This window comes from Podarcis gaigeae (genome assembly GCF_964106915.1).
Source record: "Podarcis gaigeae genome assembly, chromosome: Z".
In the NCBI taxonomy this organism is placed as follows: Eukaryota; Metazoa; Chordata; class Lepidosauria; order Squamata; family Lacertidae; genus Podarcis; species Podarcis gaigeae.
Window position 1 is genome coordinate 33,216,211 of NC_139691.1, and position 20,619 is coordinate 33,236,829.

At 44.1% G+C, this 20,619-nt stretch overlaps 1 protein-coding gene across 6 annotated transcripts in view; it reads left to right on the plus strand.

Moving 5' to 3' along the window:
• ENOX2 (ecto-NOX disulfide-thiol exchanger 2) overlaps window positions 1-17,246 on the plus strand; it is a 39,720-nt gene extending 22,474 nt beyond the window's left edge. For 4 of the 6 annotated variants that reach the window (XM_083721063.1, XM_083721068.1, XM_083721065.1 and 1 more), the window contains exons 8-15: window positions 2,538-2,644; window positions 6,260-6,371; window positions 9,235-9,416; window positions 10,265-10,372; window positions 11,041-11,103; window positions 13,285-13,393; window positions 14,325-14,410; window positions 17,024-17,246. In XM_083721063.1, coding sequence (XP_083577189.1) covers window positions 2,538-2,644; window positions 6,260-6,371; window positions 9,235-9,416; window positions 10,265-10,372; window positions 11,041-11,103; window positions 13,285-13,393; window positions 14,325-14,410; window positions 17,024-17,158 — 902 coding nt within the window. In that variant the 3' untranslated portion in view covers window positions 17,159-17,246. Of the gene's footprint in view, window positions 1-2,537; window positions 2,645-6,259; window positions 6,372-9,234; window positions 9,417-10,264; window positions 10,373-11,040; window positions 11,104-13,284; window positions 13,394-14,324; window positions 14,411-15,507; window positions 15,627-17,023 lie in introns of those variants that run through there. The other 2 variants (XM_083721064.1, XM_083721066.1) reach the window with 2 other exon arrangements.
• The last annotated feature ends 3,373 nt before the right edge of the window (window positions 17,247-20,619 follow it).

The following is a 20,619-nucleotide window of genomic DNA, read 5'->3' on the forward strand; positions in this document are numbered from 1 at the left end:
ATCATACATACTGCATCAGGAGACAGACCACCTATTTCTGCACCAACTGAAGCTTCTGAATCTTCTTTGAAGTGTCTTCTTAATTTCTGTTCACACTCGGGATGTGCAGGTATTTTCTGCCTTAGTGATGTTCCTACCCGCAGGCTGCTCCTGTGTTAACCACAGCCTTGTACCTTTGGTGATTGCTGAGAGGTTTAGGCAACAAAGGTAGGTGTATAGCCAAATCCCTTATCTTCCTGTTCCTTTGAGGATCTACAGATCATCTTACTAAATGGGAGATTTAAGCCTCCAAGGTAATGTAATATTGCTTCATTTTTCCTTTTTTGCGTCACTTTAAACGTTATGTACAAAACATTTGATGCTCTTCTGAGCCCTGGGAGTGTTCTGCAGTTTTCATTGCCCTGTTATTAACCAGGATCCATTTCCAACCAGGAGATTCTGTTCCTATTGAATGTCCTGCAGAGCTTTCTCTCCTTCATTCTCTGGAACTGAGTAACTAGCCAACCAAGTCCCTGGCAGGCAGCAACTGGGGAAGCCGCTGGGGAAGCCGACACCTTAGCAGCCTCCTGGCCTTTTAAGGTCACCTTGTTATGTATCACAGCACAGTGTGACCATTCGTCTCCTGAGTGTACCAAGAGGATTCTGCAGTCCCTTACAGTTTGCTTAGTGTTTGTTTTGAATTGTTTTATTCTGTTAACCTTAAAAAAAAAAATTGGTCCCGGATTCCAGGAGTTACAGTAAGTAGCAATTGGGGGGAACCTCAGACCTGAATCCTGCCATCATGTTGGTGTTGGTCAATCTTTAGCCAGGGTAAGAGCAATTCAGTAGCCTCTCCAGTGTTCAAGCCAATCACCTGTGGCTATGGGGTGGATTTTTAGCTCCTTTCAGGGAAGATAATCTTTCACAACTAAACCTTTTGGCTAGAAATTTGCAGGAATATGTTTTGGGAAAGGACCTGTATTACTTTACTGAATGTGGGGTAGCATATCATACTTTTCACATCACCAGCAGGGCCCTACTCTGGTGTTTAAAATAACATTCCATCCCGAGGAAAACAATGCATTGTAACTTCTCATATAAGCTGTGCAAATATGTACATGTGGTGATTTTAAAAAATAATCTAGTCATAAAACTGGTTCTCATGTAATGCTAAGCCAAATGCTCAGCACAAATGCATGAGTGTGAGGCTTTTCAGAGAGGATATCGCTGCTGCTACACACCTTCCCTCGTTCTGCTGCTTTACTGCTCTGAGCTAAGCCATGGTTTGGCTCAGTGTGTTGACTGAACTAAGGTTCATGGTTTGTCTAAACCTTTTGGCTAGAAATTTGCAGGAATATGTTTTGGGAAAGGATCTGTCTGCCCAGACACTGAGGTCCAGCGCCGAGGCCTTCTGGCGGTTCCCTCGCTGCAAGAAGCCAAATTACAGGGAACCAGGCAGAGGGCCTTCTCGGTAGTGGCACCCGCCCTGTGGAACACCCTCCCACCAGATGTCAAAGAGAACAATAACTACCAGACTTTTAGTAGACATCTGAAGGCAGCCCTGTTTAGGGAAGCTTTTAATGTTTAATAGATTATTGTACTTTAATATTCTGTTGGAAGCCGTCCAGAGTGGCTGGGGAAACCCAGCCAGATGAGCGGGGTATAAATAATAAATTATTATTTATTATTATTATTATTATTATTATTGATCAAGACAAACCATAAGTTGTAAACCCAAGAACAGACCTTGCTGTTGTTTGTCTGGAGTGAGACAAGCTACAATCCTGGGTTCATCACATGCTGAGCTATAATGATGGCTTAGCTCAGAGCAGTGCAGCAGCAGAAGAACAAGAGGAGAAGTAAAGTGACTGTGATTTCCTCTCTGGGAGCCCATGCTAAACCATTGTTTGCCTTGGTGTTACAAGCAAGCCAACCCATTGGGAATATTAAAGCTCCGCTGGAAGTCACACTCCATTTCTTTTTGGCTTCTGAGATTTTTCCAAGTCTATCACTGTGGTAGTAAGGACTAGAAACGGAATTAAAAACCAAGGTAAGATTCAGTGTGCAGGATTTTGGGCCCAGTACTTATTTGCAGTTACAGATTTATGGAATACACCCAGCCCTATTTATGACACAATGTTTGTGAAGTGGGGGAGAAATTCTCTCTCTTTCTCTCTCTCTCTCTCTCTCTCTCTCTGGCCAAGCATCTATTTCTTTTTACATGAGTGCTTTTCTTCCTCTTGAGTTTTTTTTTAAGAAACTCCTTTTTTGAGTGTTTAGTGTCACCCTCCTCATCAAGACAGCTTACTCTGTTAACTTGGCTTCTGCCTGATTGGACATACAAACATATCTTGCCTGTTGTCTGCTTTGATCTCCAAGTTCTGTGGCTCTGGCTTCTTCCTGAGCACCATCTTTCTCAGCTATGGTTCCACCCAGCAAAGCATCATAAGAAAAAGATTCACTGGACTACCTGCCTGATCCCGCTCTCTTACTCCTTTCTCTTGCCCTCTCTGGATGATATTGTGGCCTGGTTTTGCCTGCTGATTTTGAAACTGAAGTCGAGCAGATAGTGGCCGTGTACCATTCTGCATCCAAACAAAAGGCTTGGGACCATTTCACGAAAGCGCAACGTAAGAACATCAGCGTATGGTGCAAGCAAGCTGAGGTTGGTACTTCCTTATACTTTTCGTTAGCTCCTTTTGGCCTATAGGCTTGCTTATAAAAGGATGGATTTTTCCAGCCTTGCTCTGGAAGGTAAGTAGCAATGCACATGGAGCTAAGTTCATAGCAAAACACAGCACGAGGAAGTTCGGGAGAGGAAGAGAACAGCCATTGGTGAACACTATTAAGAAGAAGCTCAGAATTATAGTGGGATATGAATGAAGCTCTTTAGAAATAGTTGTACTTGCATTATGCCCATGACCTAAAGATAGTAGCTCTGCTCTCTTCAGTTCTGAGGGCAGCCCTGTATAGGGAAGCTTTTTAATGTTTAACATTTTATTATGTTTTATATATGTTGAAAGCCACCCAGAGAGACAAGGGTGACCCAGTCAGATGGGTGAGGTATAATAGTAATAATTACTATTACTATTATACTAGGGTGGATTCAGGTGCTTTAAGACACACACAATAGTCATATAAAAACTTAGGTAGCTAGAACCATGGCAAGGAGGTCATCATCTGTAGCCTCCAATCATCTGAATGTCAGCTGTTTGGGAACATGGAGGCGGGGATGACTTGCTGGTGGGCTTCCCGTAAGCTTCTGGTTGACCACTGTGGGGACAGAATGTTGGTCTAGGTGGGCCTTCAATCTGATCTGCCAGGGCTCTTCTTAGGTTAAATGGCTGGAAAGATGTGGCAGTGCTAGCATTCTTACACTGCTAGGCTATAACAAGGCTACAAATGTCCCACATGGGACAGACACTATGGAGACGAGCAGTTGCGCTGGGTTCAAGTTGCAGATGACCTTGGGTTCATGTGAATAAGTATTCTTAGCTGTAATAGTTGAACAAAGGAGTATGGATTCTCCTTCCCTGGATGCTTTCCCTCTCCACACATTTGATGAGACCAGATGAACTACTGTCAGGTATGATTTAAAGAAGTTCTGCTATTGCAAGGATTTGACTCTTTGACCTATTCTGACTCTAAATTCTGGGCAACCATGCAGTCTGTCTGCTACTGAAGCCCACAGCAGAAATGGCGAATGTGCCAGGCATAATTTGAACGAAGCCCCTAAGTGGTGGAGCATTGTAGAATTATGAAGAGGCTGAGTATTCTTATATGATTTAGAAAGGGCTGGAGATGGACAGGCTTGGTTAAGAAGATCCATAGAAGCTTTAAAAATGTTCAGCATGCATTCAGTTGTCAGGCATGCAGAACTGAGAACATAAGAAACATGGAAATGAAGACAGTCCAAGTTCTTCCCCAGAAACTTCTGGTGTTGGACTCAAACTCTCATCAGCACCAGTCAGCATGGAAAATGGTCGGAAATGATAGGAGTTTTCATGCAACAACAGCTGGAGGGCCAGAACTTTGCCATACTGCCTTACATTAAGACATACTTGCAAATGATGTAAGGATTCACATGAAACCATGGTATAGCTTAGTTCTTAAACAGGCCATAACTAACATTGATATAGAAGGGCAATTTTTAAGCAAAGGTGCCTTTATGTCTGACCTTGTTCAAGAGTGGTGCCTGTGCTACTCTGTGTGAATTCATAGTTTGCTCACGATTATTCTGGATCGCAGTGATAAATAGTTGGGGTGAGAAGCAACTGGGCATGTGTTAAAACTGGTTTAAAATACAAATATACAATGAGGTTCCTTGCAGTTTGTGGCAGCTTCAGGTAAGTAATTGTGATCTGGAACATATGGCAAGTATTCTGCACGATTTTATTGGTAGTTTCGTAACTGGGGTAGAATAACGCAGGATATAAATAAATGAAATTTAGATCCTGTCCTGCTGTGCCTGCGGAGTAATTGGCATGCTTATTGCAAAACCATTTTCATTTATGTTTATTTATAAAAATGCTGCTATCCTGCCTCTCTGTCTTAACGAATCCCACAAAGCATAAAAAGCAACTAAAAATGCAACAAAGAGAATTGGCCCAAACAGTAGTATTGCTTATGATCTTGCTGTCTGTCTGCCAAGGGCTCTGTGAAAGGGCCATGTTTTGGCAGAGTGGCAGGAAGCTGGCTGTGATGGGGCCAGATTGGCCTCCGTCTGGAGAGCAATTCCACACCTTTGGTACTGTAAGAGAAAACACCCTGTCATGCGTAGTCCACCTACTTTTAGTGGTTGGGTAGGGACATATTAATAGAGAGTTCTTAAGGACCAATGTCTTGATGGCTTTGATCGTCTGACATTAAGAAACCTCTCAGCACTTTCCAGTATTGATCTGTCTTCATAAAAAAAAAAAGGAGATAGTGTGAGATGAAAGCCATAATATGGAGTTTTGGGAATAATGCTGCCTACTTTTTATTTTATTAATGATTTGTACTGTGTAATAAAAGTACATATAGTGTCTCTTTTTTCAATTCATAGGGTCCTTTTCACAGTTCAGTTACGTTCAGTGTGGGGGGAAAAAAAGGGGTGAGGGGAGAAGGAAGGGGGGTATAATGATATTTCGTTCTACTGAATAGTATTTGTGCAATTTTTGTGTGTGTAAGCGTCACATAAGTAGGTCATTCATTCATTCATTCCTTTATTTTTGTTGGTGCTTTTAATGTGGAAGGTTGCAGGTTCAATCCCTGGTATCTCCAGTTGGAAGGATTGGGTAGCAGTAATGGGAAAGACCAGGGCATTCTAGCACCTCTGTTGTGTTGCTGTTCCCTGGCACAACTTTGCTCCCCCTAAAAAAGCTCAACAAGTTCCGGCACCTCTTGTTCTAGGGGGAAAAAACCCTGGGAAAGCCTCTTCTCTGCCTGAGATTCTGAACAGCTGATGTTAGTCAGTGTAAGCAATACTAGGCTGGGTAACATAAATCTAGCATAAAAGTCCCCAATGCCCTAGGAGCAAATCATTCCATCTCTTTAACCATCACACTTTTGTCTGGTTGTTCATTTCTGTTTAGCAGCCATGTGGCTTTTCTGTGTATTCTGGAACTGCTATTCACTTACCCCCTTGCTACAATAGGACCCTCCATGGTTTGCATCTGTGGAAGGGGCTGGGATTTGGTGGGATTTCTCTCCCTAATATCCAGGCAATAGCCAAAGGATAAACCTCTTAGGTTTCCCCCACCCTTTCCTTCAAATAACCATTTTTCAGACAGACTGCACTTCTACCTTAGAACCTGACTGTTGCTAAGATCTGGTGTCCCAGAAGCTCAAGAGTTGAACTGGGGTGGCTTTGGTTTACATCATTCCCCAGCCATGTGTATAAGGAATAAAATGATCATGAGGCTTGTTTGAGTAATTAAAATTACTCAATCCTCAATTACTTGAGGATTAAAAAATGGACAAACATAAAGCATTTTGTTCTCTGAACATTCTGTGCAAGTTACAATATTTATCATCAAGGGGGAGTTGCTTTGAATTCCATGCTAATCTTCCCGACCCCAAAATTCTGTGAATGAATTTTATCAAATTGCACAAATTAGCAACTTGATAGGTTTAAGTGTCCAAAGCTTGCCATTACAAAACACAAAGTCACTACACTTCTCCCCCTATTCCTTTTCTCCTGGTACTTCCTGCAGGTTCTTAACTGTGAACCAGCATGCAGAGCAATCAGTAGCATTTCTTTTTTCTTTTATATATATATATAATGCTCTTTAAATCATAGGAAATCCGCAACATTCAGAATGATGAGCTGATGGGCATCCGACGAGAAGAGGAAATGGAAATGTCTGACGACGAGACAGAGCCATCAGATGCCAAGGAGATGGAAGAGTCAGGTATGACTGGCACTGTGTTGAAAGGAAGCCAGAGTTTTCAAGTTCAGCAGTGAGCAGTATTCAAGCATGTGTGTTCCGTAGATTCCGGCGTATTAGGCAACTGGGCGTATAAGACGACCCCCCCAAATTGGCAGCTGCCAATTTGGTTGACTTATACGCCCATTCTTATACACAGCAACTTTGCTGGGCAGCGGCAGTGGGCGGTGGGCTCTGCACTGGGAGGAAAGTGCCTGGCAAAGCTGCTCAGGGATGCTAAGCCGGCTTTGCTGGGCAGCTTCCTCCTGGCGCAGAGCCCGCTGCCCACTGTGCTGCCCATCAAAGCTGCCGAAGCTGCCGCCACCGCAGCAGCAGTGGGCGGTGGGCTCTGCTCCGTGCCGAGAGGAAGCTGCCCACTGAAGCCGGCTTAGCACCGCTGGGCAGCTTCGCTGGGCAGCTTCCTCCCGGTGTGGAGCCTGCCGCCCACTGCCGCTGCCCAGCGAACCCATACCCGGCGTATAAGAGGACACCCAACTATTTAGAGGATTTTCCGGGGTTAAAAAGTCATTTTATATGCCAGAATCTATGGTATTATTTTTAATCAGGGCCCCAGGTTTTTCAAGCTAGAGTCAGTTACGAAACAGTAGCTGATTGGAAATGGCAGAGCTAGTTGCAGTTATTTCCTGCACTGGGGATCTCATATTTCTAGATGACCTACCTATATACCGTATTTTTCGCTCTATATGACACACTTTTTCCCCTTCAAAAATGAAGGGGAAATGTGTGTGCGTCCTAGGGAGCGAAGAAGCCATAGCCCCGCGACCCTCTCCCGGCTGGAGAGGTGACGCACGGCTATAGCAGGAGCCTCTATAGCCGCGCGTCACCTCTCCAGCTGGGAGAGTGCGCGCACGGATAGAGCAGCCCCCCGCGACCCTCTCCCAGCTGGAGAGGTGACGCGCAACTATGGCAGGAGCCTCTCCGCTGCGCGCCACCTCTCCAGCCGGGAGAGCGAGGGCAGGGCTAAAGAAGCCCCCCGCGACCCTCTCCCAGCTGGAGAGGTGATGCGCGACTATGGCAGCAGGCTCTCCGCTTCGCGCCTTTCCGCTGCTCCCCGACCTGCTCTTTGTGGCTGGTGGTGGGCTTCCGCCTGCCAGCCCCAAAGAGCAGGTTGAAAGGAACCTGAAGCCTGGAGAGCGAGAGGGATCGGTGCACACCGACCCAGGCTTCCAAGGTACGCACCTTAAACGGCACCTTGTTTTAGAGGGGGAAAACAAGAGGGGGAAAATTCTCCCCCTCTCTGCGCAGCGCCTCCTGCCGCTTCGCTGAAGGGGCGCTGGGCAGAGAGGGGGAGAATTCCCCCCCTTGTTTCCCCCCCTCTAAAACAAGGTGCGTTTTATTGTCCGGTGCGTCCTATAGAGCGAAAAATATGGTACAGTGGTGCCTCGCAAGACGAAATTAATTCGTTCCGCAAGTTTTTTCGTCTTGTGAAGCACGGTTTCCCATAGGAATGCATTAAAAATCAATTAATGCGTTCCTATGGAAACCGCCTTCAGACCAGGTCTGGGACAGTCTGTCCCCCGACCTCTTCTGAAGGCTGAGGGGGGGGGGACAAGGGCTTTTCTTCCCACCCCCAGCATTTTAAAAAACCCCAGGACAGCATTTTAAAATGTTGGCGGGCGGCAGAAGAGGTCCTGGACCTCTTCTGAAGGCTGGCGGGGGGCGAAAGTCTTTGCTCCCCTCCGCCTGCCTTCAAAAGCCGTCCGCTCTTAAAAGCCCCCGGGAAGGCAGGCAGGGGGGACAAAGACCTTTGTCCAGGACCTCTTCTGAAGGCTGGCGGGGGGCAAATGTCTTTGCTCCCCCGTGCCTGCCTTCCCGGGAGAGCGGACAGCTTTTGAAGGCAGGCGGAGGGGAGCAAAGACTTTCCGCTCTCCCGGGAAGGCAGGCAGGGGGGAGCAAAGACCTTTGCCCCCCGCCCGCCTTCAGAAGAGGTCCTGGGCCTCTTCTGAAGGCGGGCGGGGGGGCAAAAGTCTTTGCTCCCCTCCACTTGCCTTCAAAAGCCGTCCGCTCTCCCGAGAAGGCAGGCACGGCAAGTCTTTGCTCCCCCCGCCTGCCTTCAAAAGCCGTCCAGGATAGCGGGAAGCGCTTCCCTGCTATCCCGGACTGCTTTTAAAATGCTGGCGGTGGGGAGCAAAGCCTTTCGGCCCCTGCCGACCTTCCTGGACCTCTTCTGAAGGCCGGAGGGGGGGGGAAGGCTTTGCTCCCCACCGCTAGCATTTAAAAGAGGTCCCCGGAGATTTCCCTATGGGCTTTCTTCTTGCGAAGCAAGCCCATAGGGAAATTCGTCTTGCGAAGTGCCTCAAAAAACGGAAAACCCTTTCGTCTTGCGGGTTTTTCGTCTTGCGAGGCATTCGTCTTGCGGGGCACCACTGTACATTGTTTGAGTTCCTGCAGATCTGGATTCACCCATAAAATCTGAAATTGTAGTTCCACAAAGAGCTGTCTGAGGCACCACTTAATACAGGGGGTGGGACCTGTAGAAAATGATTTGTTCCAGTGATGTACAGCCTTTGCATTTGCTTACTGTCCCTGCTGCAAAGCATGCATGGTATCATGCAAACTACAGATCAGTTTGACGCAGTCCATACTACAGCTGTGTCATGGGTGCCTACAGAGCAAATTACCAAAACAGGTGAGACCAGACGCTGATGTATAACACATGTATAACACAAACATCTCCAATACATTTATTAAGGAATTAAGCATATATTTAGAAGGTGTTCCAGAAAATAAAAAAAAAAAAAACCAAAATGGGAACAATGAAGGTCAAACTAATTCCAAGGACAATAGGTGTATCCACCTTCCCATTTTTTCTCTTCCCAACCCCCAGCTCTAATATCTCAAGCAGAAGCTCTGAAGGAAGAAAATGACAGCTTAAAATGTCAGCTTGATGCCTACAGGAATGAGGTGGATCTCTTAAAGCAAGAGCAGGGCAAAGTGGACAGAGATGAAGACATAAGCAAAGACCAGAAATTAAAGATTCTCCAGCAGGCTTTGCAAGGCATGCAGCAGGTAGGACTCTTTCCTGAAAAAGAAACCACCTCCAACGAATATTTGTAGTAATTGCCTTGTGCCAATGAAGACCTCTCTTCCCCAACAGGGTGCCCTCCAGACATTTTGGATTCCAACTCCAATAATTCCTGACCACTGTCTATGATGGACGGTGCTGACAGGGTTGTAGTCCTAAACCTCTGGGGAAGGCTGTTCTACTGATGCCTTTTATTGGAGTGAAAATAAATGCCCTGATGAAGCTTGCAACATGTCAACATGTCCAAATCTCTTTCCAAGGTTGCAACATGGGAATGCTCCCTCACTAAGAAGTAGACTTGACTACAGAGCAGTACTGTTTAGGCTTTACAGTGCCAGAGCCTTCCCTGAATGCATTTCTGAAATGTGATTTCTGTTGTAGTTGTAAAACTGCTTCTGTGCGGCTGGGCACCTAAATTGTTTGTTCCAAGCAGCTGTTTCAGGAATATCTTTTATGTTCCTAAATGCTATGATAGTCAGAGAGACTACAAAAGCTCTCTCATCCCCAGAATGAACAACAGCAAGTGTTTTGGATAATAAAAAAGGGATGTCCTCTAAAGATGAACAGCTCAGGTAGCTTTAACTTTTGTTTGCAAAAGTTGTACCATGAGCAATTGGCTCTATATGTAAAATGGGTCAGACCAGGGGCCCATGTTTTCCAGCATCCTGTTCTCACAGTGGCCAACCAGGTGCCAATTTATTTAATGAATGAATGAATAAATAAATCCTAGTTTGTCTAATATTAGTTTCGGTTTTGTTTGTACTTTACTCAATGTATGGGATTGGGTGGCTAAAAATACAATAGATGAAACTATTCTCTTCCTCTTCCCAAGCATCTCCTGAAACTCCAAGATGAATGTGAAAGAAGAGATGCTGAACTGGAAAAAGTCAATGAAGAAAAAGCACAACTCGACAAATTGCTTGAAAGCCTAAATGAAAAGGTAAGATTTGCTCCCAGGTGCTGGTCTTGCTGGCTCTCCCTCCTAACTTGGACATAAAGCTCCCTTTGTAACTGGGAGCCAGTATTTCTCTCTTACAATCTAAACCCACCTCACAGGGTAGTTGTGAAGATAAAAAGAATGGAATAGGGAGAACCATGTAAGTTGCCCACTATCCTTGGAGGAAGGGTGGGATAGAGATGTATATACATACATACATAATCTAGGCCTTGCCAAAATAGTCTTGAAATATGTAGTAACCTATTTACTGGCATTGCTATGAACAGAGCAAAGGTGTATGAAGTTGGGTAACTTGCATCACATCCGTTGAGACTTTAAATCTTTTACATGTCGAAAGTCTTGTAGTCTCAAGCCAGTGTTGCATTTCATATTGCCTGCCTATATGGCTTTTCCCCACATAATGAGTTTTTACGATATTGCTGTTGTTTTTAATTATTAGACACTTCTTTGGGGACTTGCACAAAACTTGCTCATCTTAAAATAATAATATTGGGCTAGTGGCTGCACATGATTCTGTTCTTGATTGTTAACTCAGCCTTAGTTTGATAAGGTGATGTTTATCACTGAGAGGGGAAAGTGCTGAGTGGTTCAACTAACAAGAGTAACATGCTACTGGGACTATGACTTTTTGTTTCTCCAACTGAATATAGCAAGAGCTGGCTGCTGGACCAGAATGGGGGAAAGACTCCAATGATCAAGACCACGTGAGTTTCGTAAGTTTCTTTGTGAATACTTTGACATACAGTGGTGCCCTGCAAGACAAATGCCTCGCAAGACGAAAAACCCGCTAGACGAAAGGGTTTTCCGTTTTGGAGGCGCTTCGCAAAATGAATTTCCCTATGGGGTTGCTTCAGAAGACAAAAAAAATCTTGCATCCCCCCCGCGGGTTTTTTTCGCTTTTTTCGCCCTTTTCTTAAGCCGCTAAGCCGCTTATCAGCTGTTCTGCTGATAAGCCACTTAACAGCTGATCGCTGGAAGCCGCTTGACAGCTGTAGCGCTAATCCGCTAAGCTGTCAATGGGCTTGCTTCGCAAGACGAAAAAACCGCTAGACGAAGAGAATCGCGGAACGAATTCTTTTCGTCTAGCGAGGCACCACTGTAGTCTTATTTTTATGTTTCCTTGTGAATTCAGGTTCAAATATGGCTGCTTTTTTATTAACCCAGTCCTACTATGCAGGGTAGCAGGCAGTATTTTCCTTTGCTTGCCACAAATCCTAGAATGAGCCTCAACCAACCTGTTGAGGTAATATAGACAATGGTGACAATAGTGACTTTGAGGCATAAAACCATCCTTTTGCCCCTTTCTATTTCTGCACTGGAACATGCCATCCCTATGACATGTGATGCTTAATTCTAGTCATGGTGATTACATGGTTTGTAACAGTTACTGTTCTCAAACTTTATGGAATTGCACCCTTTGTCTGATCTACTAGATCTTGCATGATTATGAAAATCTTGCAACCTACTTTTGGTTAGATTTCTTTGAGCTAATTCAGTTTTAGCTGGCCCTCACCATTTTGTTCCCTGATGGATTATCCCCACTGTGTAAGCTTCCCACTTTCTTAAGGTCTATATATAGCAACACCCTAGACGTCCCAGGCCCTAAGGAAGTTAGATTAGCTTCAACCAGAGCCAGGGCCTTCTCAACATTGGCTCTGGCCTGGTGGAACGCTCTGTCTCATGAGACCAGGGCCCTGCGGGATCTGATTTCTTTCCGCATGGCCTGTAAGACAGAGTTGTTCTGCCTGGCCTTTGGCTTAGAATCAGTTTGATTCCCTCCCTCTCTTTCTTTTTCCTTTCTCCTCCTGTGAAGAGGCTGCATCCTAATGTTTTAATGTTGTATTTTAATCTTTTTAAAATTGTATTTTAATCAACTTGTTTTTATTATTGGTTGTTGGCCGCCTCGAGCCCGGTCTTGGCTGGGGTGGGCGGGGTATAAATATAAAGTTGTTGTTGTTGTTGTTGTTGTTGTTGTTGTTGTTGTTGTTGTTGTTGTTATCTTGCTGTGTTAGACAGAGGTTTGCCCAATCTGTCATTTTTGTTTTCAAAGGCAGCCATCAGTTGCTTCTAGGGCAGGCTTCCTCATGCTCAGCCCTCCAGATGTTTTGAGACTACAGTTCCCATCATCCCTGACCACTGGTCCTGCTAGCTAGGGATCATGGAAGTTGTAGGCCAAAAACATCTGGAGGGCGAAGTTTGAGGAAGCCTGTTCTAGGGGCTTCCAAGCTAGGCAAGGAAGTGATGCCCCTCCCCAGCACCTGGTATTCAGAGAGAGATACTGCCTCTGTGCATGGAAGTTCTGTTCAGCTATGCTAGCCGCTGATAGACCTCTTCTCCATGCATTAGTCTAATCCCTTTTAAAAGCCATCTTGAGGCTAAGTACCTATGATGTAAAGGTTTTACCTTCAGTGCAAGATTTTTTCTTTCTTTCACAAACAGCCAGTGTGCCAGGGGAATGGGGGAACTGCATCAGGCTCATAGTGGGGAGGGCAAGGTGCATTCCCCTGCTGCAGTCTAGATCCCCACACCTGCTGTTTCCATTTGCAGAGAGAAGCTCACATTTGTTGGCTGACAACAAATGCTGACTGACTCTGATTTGCAGTTGTGTGTTTTCCTGAAGAATATTACACTAAGTGTGAGCATGCAAAATAAAAATAAAAATCCATTGTAAGTGAAAAAGTCAGTGCCCATTCAGGGGTGGGTGGGTGTGCATGCGTGCATTTGGGAATAATTTCTAATGTGTTTTCTCCAGCTCCTTTATCCTATACCCATTCTATAATATTTTTACTGTTTTTAAAGTATGCTTACTGTGCAGGATGCAGCTGGTGACTTAATTGACAGATTGCTAGGATACAAATCAGTGCTAGAAAGTAATTATCTGTAATTGCCTTTAGGCCAACGACTTTTCACCAGCTTGCTCAGTATGCCAGGAGAAGGAGAGCACACTTGAGAGAGGACTCAACAGCAGCCCTATCAAATCAGAAAGGGAAGCTTTGCTAGTGGGTAAGGATCACCGGCCACGGTATTGTTGAGGCCGGGATACATTCCACACAGAAACATAGGAGGCTGCTGGGCACCATTGGATCATTGGTCCATCTACCTAAGTATCAACTGGCAGCAACCTTTCGAGATTTCAGGCTGGGACCTTGAACCTTTTGCTTGCAAAGCATGTGCTCTTTAACACCCAGCTACACCTCCCTCTCCCCAAAATATGCCAGCTCTATAAGCTCAGGTGTAAAGGCTCATTATCTTTTGCAATGTGCACAACCTAAATTCATTATGCACTCCAAGCATCTTTATTGTACAACAAATTGGCCTTTCCCCATAAAAGTAAAAACTTTTCCAATGGGTGGGATGGATGATGCAGTTCTGAAACAAACACAAGCTTATGTGTCAGTATTTTTTTTAATCAACAGGCACACCTTCTCTTGGTTAATTCCCAAAATACACCAAGCTGTGAATAATTTTGCCAACCAAGCAAAATTGGTTCTGAGAGCTCAATAACAAAGGACCTGCTCAGAAGTACTCCTGGATGCTTTTATCTGGGGCTTGATCCACCCACCAGAAGTGCAGCCCAGTCTGATAACCATTAATGCAGCCTGGCCTGAGTCAGGCCCACATACATAACACCTGATGTTATAACAAATAAGTTGGAGCCCGCAGTATGAATCTCTCTGCACTAGAAGTGGAGAACCTGTGGATCTCCAGATGTTGTTGGACTGCTGCTGATGGGAGCAGGAGGCTAAAAACATATGGAGGGTGACATGCTCCTTCACTAATGACCTGCTGCTTGGGCATTCCCACGACATTTTGAAAAGTCAAAAGGCAGCTTCTGCTCTTCCCCAAAGGTACAGAAATGCTCACAGTAGAGACATATGTGTTCTCTGCAAGCATCTGAGTCCCGGATGTAACTCCATTAATTTTGTTTCTCTAGGAATAATCTCAACCTTCTTGCATGTTCACCCTTTTGGAGCGAGCATTGAATACATCTGTTCCTACCTCCAGCGCCTTGATAGCAAGGTATGTGCCTGCACCTCTTGTGTGATGAGCAAAGTAAAGTTTGTGCCACTGGGGAACATCTTGTGACACAATTAAAAGCCTCACTAGGCTCCACTGGGAGGAAAGGTGGGATATATAAATTTAATAAATAAAAGCCCAAGCTGTTGCCAGCCAAGGAGTCGTCCCATGGATTTTGGAGTCCCTGCAGATGATGATTATCATTTGATTTCTTGCTCGCCTTTCACCTTGAGGTCCCAGGGCAGGCTGCAGTGATTTAAAAATTCAATATTCAATATTCAGTTAAAAGAAATTACAGTCAAGAGGTGGGTTCTAAAACATAAAGTATATATCTAGTGTCAAAGGGTAAAGAAGTGTTTCTTCAGCATATGACAAAAACTACTTAAGGTGCTAGAAGCTGTTCCATGGGCAGGGAATTCCACAGCTTAGGTGCTACCACCGAGAAGGCCCTCTGTTGGGCCCTCCTCCCCAGACCTCTGAGGATGTAGGAACTACCAAGTGCCCCCACCCCTCTCTGCTAGTCTTGACACCCAAGAGGATCTGTAGAGAAGGAGGCAGTCTTTCAGTTATTTGGGGCGCCTAAGCCATTTAGGACTTCAAACACTATATGTTAAAGTTTCAAAAGATGGTAGACTTGTAGGTCCAATTCTGAATAACTGAGGAGTTAGGCAAGGCTGCATCTTGGCCCCTACCCTATTTAATCTCTTTTTATCTGACCTCCCATTATTTCTTCAAAATGTAACCACTCATATTCCTTATTTAAACAATATCCCAGGTTTTTTATTACTATATGCAGATGATGCGGTAATTATCTCACTTTCCTCTTTGGCTTTTAAAAAAAATATTTAAGAGTTTCTCAAACTTTTGCCCTCTTAATAACCTCAAAATTAACTATGATAAGACAAAAATTATGCAATTTACAAAGAGGGAACCCAAAAAATTGGATAATCAATGGACATCTAATAAAAGAAGTGAAGCATTTCAATTATCTGGGAATTGTATTTAAAAATAACATGAATTGGAACACACATATCTGTGCTGCAATAGCTAAGGCTAAAGTGACAGCTCACCATATTAAATCTTTTTTTTTTCTCCTGTAGGAAATAGATATATTCCAGCTGTATTGCAAGTGATTGATATGAAACTTTGTACCCAACTTTTATATGGCACCCCAGTGTGGATTTCAGGTGACCTTAAGAGGCTGGATAAATTCCATGCAAAATTGAACTTGATAGGGCTTAATTTAACTGCCTTTGAAAATTCTCACCCCAAAGATATTTGGGAAATTATCAGGAAGAATCCTACAGAAAAAGGCGTTCTCTCCACTCTTGAGGTTGCAAAGCACAGCACTTGCTCTCCTCTCTATTTAAATCTCCCAGTTTGTAGAGATTTTCAAAAGGGATACGTGACAAATCTGAAGAATCATGAATTGTGCAGGCTGTTTATGTTAGCCAGATTTAATATGTTTCCCTCGATGATAGTAAGAGGAAGATACTTAGCTCTCCCAGAATCAGAGCGTCTCTGCATATGTAGTAAACAGGAACCTGATACTTTGGAGCATATTTTCTTTTCTTGTGATTTTGGCATTTGTGCCAGAAGACAATTAATTAGAGGCCTTACAACTCAATAGGCTCAATTCTATGCTACCAACGGTTCAGGACCTGCTCTCGGACAGGAATGATCAAATTACTTTAATAGTGGCTGAATTTTTGAGTGCTGTCCATGTGGAAAGACTGGGCCATTATAAAGAGATTTAGTGGTTCTTTATTGATTGGTGATGTGGTAATGTTGTGTTATTTATGCAAATTGATTTCTCTGGAGTTAAAGATCTGACTGGGACAAACCTTGTTATGTTGAGCTTGTATTTTGCACAATTTGTATACCGTGTCTGTTTGATAATGTGTGGTTTGCTATGCCTAATAAAGGATTTATTTATTTATTTATTTATTTATTTATTTATTTATTTAAAACTAACTGGCTTTGATGGGGGATTGGAGGCCAGCAACATCTGGAGGGCCAAAGATTCCCAACCTCTGCATTTTAAGTGCTGTAGTCACACAATCTATTGTGCTTCAATAACAACCTCTTGATTTTATCCACATATTCTAGCCCAGGCATAGGCAAACACGGCCCTCCAGGTGTTTTGAGACTGCAGTTCCTATCATCCCTGACCACTGGTCCTGTTAGCTAGGGATGATGGGAGTTGTAGTCCCAAAACATCTGGAGGGCTGAGTTTGCCTATGCCTGTTCTAGCCAGTGAATTGCAAACCGAAGAGCGGGGGGGGGGAGGTGGGAGGGGAGAGATAAACTCCTGGAAAGATCGGGGGCTCTTTGATTCTCACTTTTCTTTTAAACTGGGCTGGGCAGTTCATCCGTAGCAGGTGTAGTGTTTCTGGTCCCTGGAGTCAAGAGCTCCCTAGAGAAACAGTGGACAGTATGTGACCCAAGTTCGTTAACAGGATTGTGAGTCTGGCATATCTGTTCAGGATACCCTGAAATGTCATCTCACCCAAGGTGTTAAATGTTAACCCTTCATGGTGAACTGAGAGGATCGTCCTTTTTTTTTTTTTTTTTGTCTTGAGCTGTTTTCAGTTACATTCTGTTTTTCTTTTCTAGATTTGTGCTAGTGAAGTGGAAGCCCTCATGATGCGACTCCAGCACACTTTCAAGCAGGAGATGAGTGGTGTTGGAGCAAGCCTTGAAAAAAGGTGGAAATTCTGTGGCTTTGATGGACTGAAAACAGCCACATGAACTTGAAGCTAATAGGACTTTGGACCATGATTTTTCCCCCCCCCTGATTTCTATCATTGATAATAAAGAGAAAGATTGCAAACAGAAATTGTTGCCATTTTGCAACAGAAATTGTTTGTTGGGTGAGTTTACAGCCACCAGAGAGACCTAACATTTCTGTTAAAAATTAACCATATGATATTTCATTTCAGTGCTGCGATTACTGTGTTTCATGACTTTTATTTGGACAGAATCAGCCATTTTGGACCTATCTGTTCTCAAACGGTTATGGAAATTGTGGAAAGACCAAAGCAGTGCTTTTTTTCAGCTGGTTCCAGTTCTGGGGTTTCTCAAGTCAGTTGCATTACCTCCATTGTTAGTGTGTATGCAGAGATGCTCCCAGTGGTGGCTATTGGGTGTGGTAGAGCAGAAGACTGGGAGGCCAAGGGTTGGTCAAGCCACGTCCAACGACAGCTGGAGCCAACTAATTTTGTCCATATCCTCCTCCCTTCTGAGTTCTAAAAGGGCAACACTGAGACTAAGGGGAAGGAAGCTGACAGCCAGTGCCACCCTCTGGATGCAAGTTAGAAGGTAGGCAGGTGGCAGCTGCTTGAGAGCAGACTGAGCTTTGTGGGGCAGTTCTCCATTTGCCCTAATGGACCACCCTCCCCTGGGTGCTTACATTCGCTGCTTTGAGCACATTCCATGTGTTTAAACTTGGGAACAGTTGTCCTAGCAAAGGCTTGTAAGGGCCAGGCTAGATGACACATTGGTGGTCCATGATCAAACCAGCTGTCTCTTTAAATTTCATTTTAATAGCCATTGTGGAAGAAAGGAGATTGAAATGTGACTGCAGTGCTACAGTAGACGGGGGTGGTCTATTAAAAATTCATTCCATTGTGCTGCTTTCCTGACTGAAATCTTCCCTTTCTCCCCTGGAAGCTGCTATTTGTCATGGTGAGAAAATGACAGCTCCTGAGTGAGTGGAGGTTATTTTGTTTGTTTATTAAATTCATATCCTACCCTTTCTCCCAAAGTTGCCCTGGGGCAGGGGCAAACATCAAGTGGTAAATGACTAAAATTTTCTTAAAAACAATTCCTATACAGATTTAAAAACAACAACTAATTAAATACAAATTAAAGATGCCAATGCAGATTTAAAAAATAGCATGGAAGAAAAGTTCAGTCTCTTCTCTCTCCTGGCTCTGTGATCCCAGTTCAATTTGGACCCCTCCACAGTTGCTTTTAACAACTATTTAGAAGAAATGGGGGCGGGGTTGTTTCTGATCATGGACCTCTGACTTTTCATCAAGCTGATTCTGCAACACTGAATTCTTTTGCAAAATTGCTAAAGGTTTTTAACATGAGTGGTGGCTCTCCTCCATGTGTGGTATCTTTGCTACAGTCTGCTGGGTGCTGTTATTATTGTTGCATGCCACCTCCAATCTCCAAGTGGTGCAAGATTCCAGGGGGTTCCAGGCGCTTTACCCAGGGTTTGTGTTTCCTTTTGAAAATGAGGCACAGTGGAGACTGTGGTGTCTTTAGGCTATCGGGTTTATTTACAGATACATATAACCTGAGCCTATGGTGGATGGGTTTACAGCATCAACACCCCCCAAAATGTCTTGCTTCTTCCATAACTACAGTCTTGGATCTAAGACTGTCTAACCGTGCTCTCTATGCATCTAGCTCACATTGCTTCTAACTTTTAAAACTGGCTTTATCTGTTGATGGAGGGGCCACACCCATTTTCTGTCTGGTTCTCTGTTCTGGTCTGATCACTTATCACCTTAGACAGTTGCAACAACACAGGAGACAAGTCTGACTTTTGACACTTTGCTTTTGACACTTTGCTGATTCCAGGGATTAGAAGTGTCTTAGCACCCCAAGCTTGAATTATATTCTAACACTCACTGGATCCATGAATTTTAGAAGTCTAGTACCTAACTTAAAACACATGAGTCTGGCACCCAGTTTTAACACCCTAAGCATTAATTAAATTCTGATACTACTGGACCAGGAATTTAGGGGAGTCTGGCACCCACACACTTGTAACATTTCTTTATTAAATTTCTATACCACCCCTCATCTGAAGATCACAGGGTAGTTTGCAGGTAGCTTGTACCAGAGGTCAATGTTTTCTGTGCCCTGATTATTAAAGTCTACATTGGGAAAGATGGCAGTAAGAATAGATTGGCCATAGAAACTCCTGCTAGGTCATGTGAAATTCATTTTCATATTTTACCATGTTTTTTCCGCATTAAAATTTTTCTATTTAAAGTGGCTACTGGAGTCCAACTGATACAACATAAAACAATCTGTTTAGAATATTAAAATGATCACTGTTAAACAAGAAGCATTATCAGAAGTGGCAACAGTTCATTAACTCTGTATGCACAGCAGTCAGTAAAAACACAAAATTCCTCTTCAAATAAATAAGCTGCTCTGTCAAAGGCAGGCAAGTATGGCAGGCACTAGAGACTGTATTAAAAAATGCCCCGTTCTGCATCCAATGGCAGGCACAGAGCAGCAGGCCCTCTGATGGGGATCATATTTGTTCAGGCAACATTGGATGGCCGCTTATAGATTGCCAGAATATCTACATCACCATAAAAACAAAACCAAGGACACGTGTGCATATGCTAATGTATATACATACATACAAATTCAAAAATGTAAAAATAAATTCATCTTAGTATTTGAGGAAGACAGTGACCAGGTAACCTGTACACCTGGTTGGTCTGCTGTCCAGATGCTGAAGGGCAACTTCAAGGCCCTGCTTTTTCCCATTTAGGTTTAAAGCGGACTTGACTGTACTGCCCTCTGTAATGTTAGATTACGCTAGGTGGAAGATTGTTTTTAAGGGTCCAGGTAACATAGTAGAGGTAAAGGACCCCTGACCATTAGGTCCAGTCGTGACCGACTCTGGGGTTGCGGCGCTCATCTCGCTTTATTGGCCGAGAGAGCCGGTGTACAGCTTCTGGGCCATGTGGCCAGCATGACTAAGTCGCTTCTGGCAAACTGGAGCAGCGCACAGAAATGCCTTTTACCTTCCCACAGGGAAGCACACTTTGATGTGCTTTCGAACTGCTAGGTGGGCATGAGCTGGGACCGAGCAACGGAAGCTCACCCCGTCATGGGGATTCGAACCGCCAACCTTCTGATCAGCAAGCCCTAGGCTCTGTGGTTTAATCCACGGCGCCACCCGCATCCCTATCCAGGTAACATAGGCAAGCATATAATAACACAATCTTCCTTATCTGATATTTTGGTTTAGCATTGCCATTCGGCTGGGCAAGTATCCAGCACTCTAAAGTCTGAAACTCTTTGTGGCCAAGCCAAAATATCAGATAAGGAAGATTGTACCTAGTGGTGTCATGGGACTACTAGGTTCTTAAAATACTTTCTGATACTGAAACGGCTCAGAGCTGTAGCCCAATGATAAAGGGTTGGAATTAAAGATGTGAAGGCCCAGGAAAATG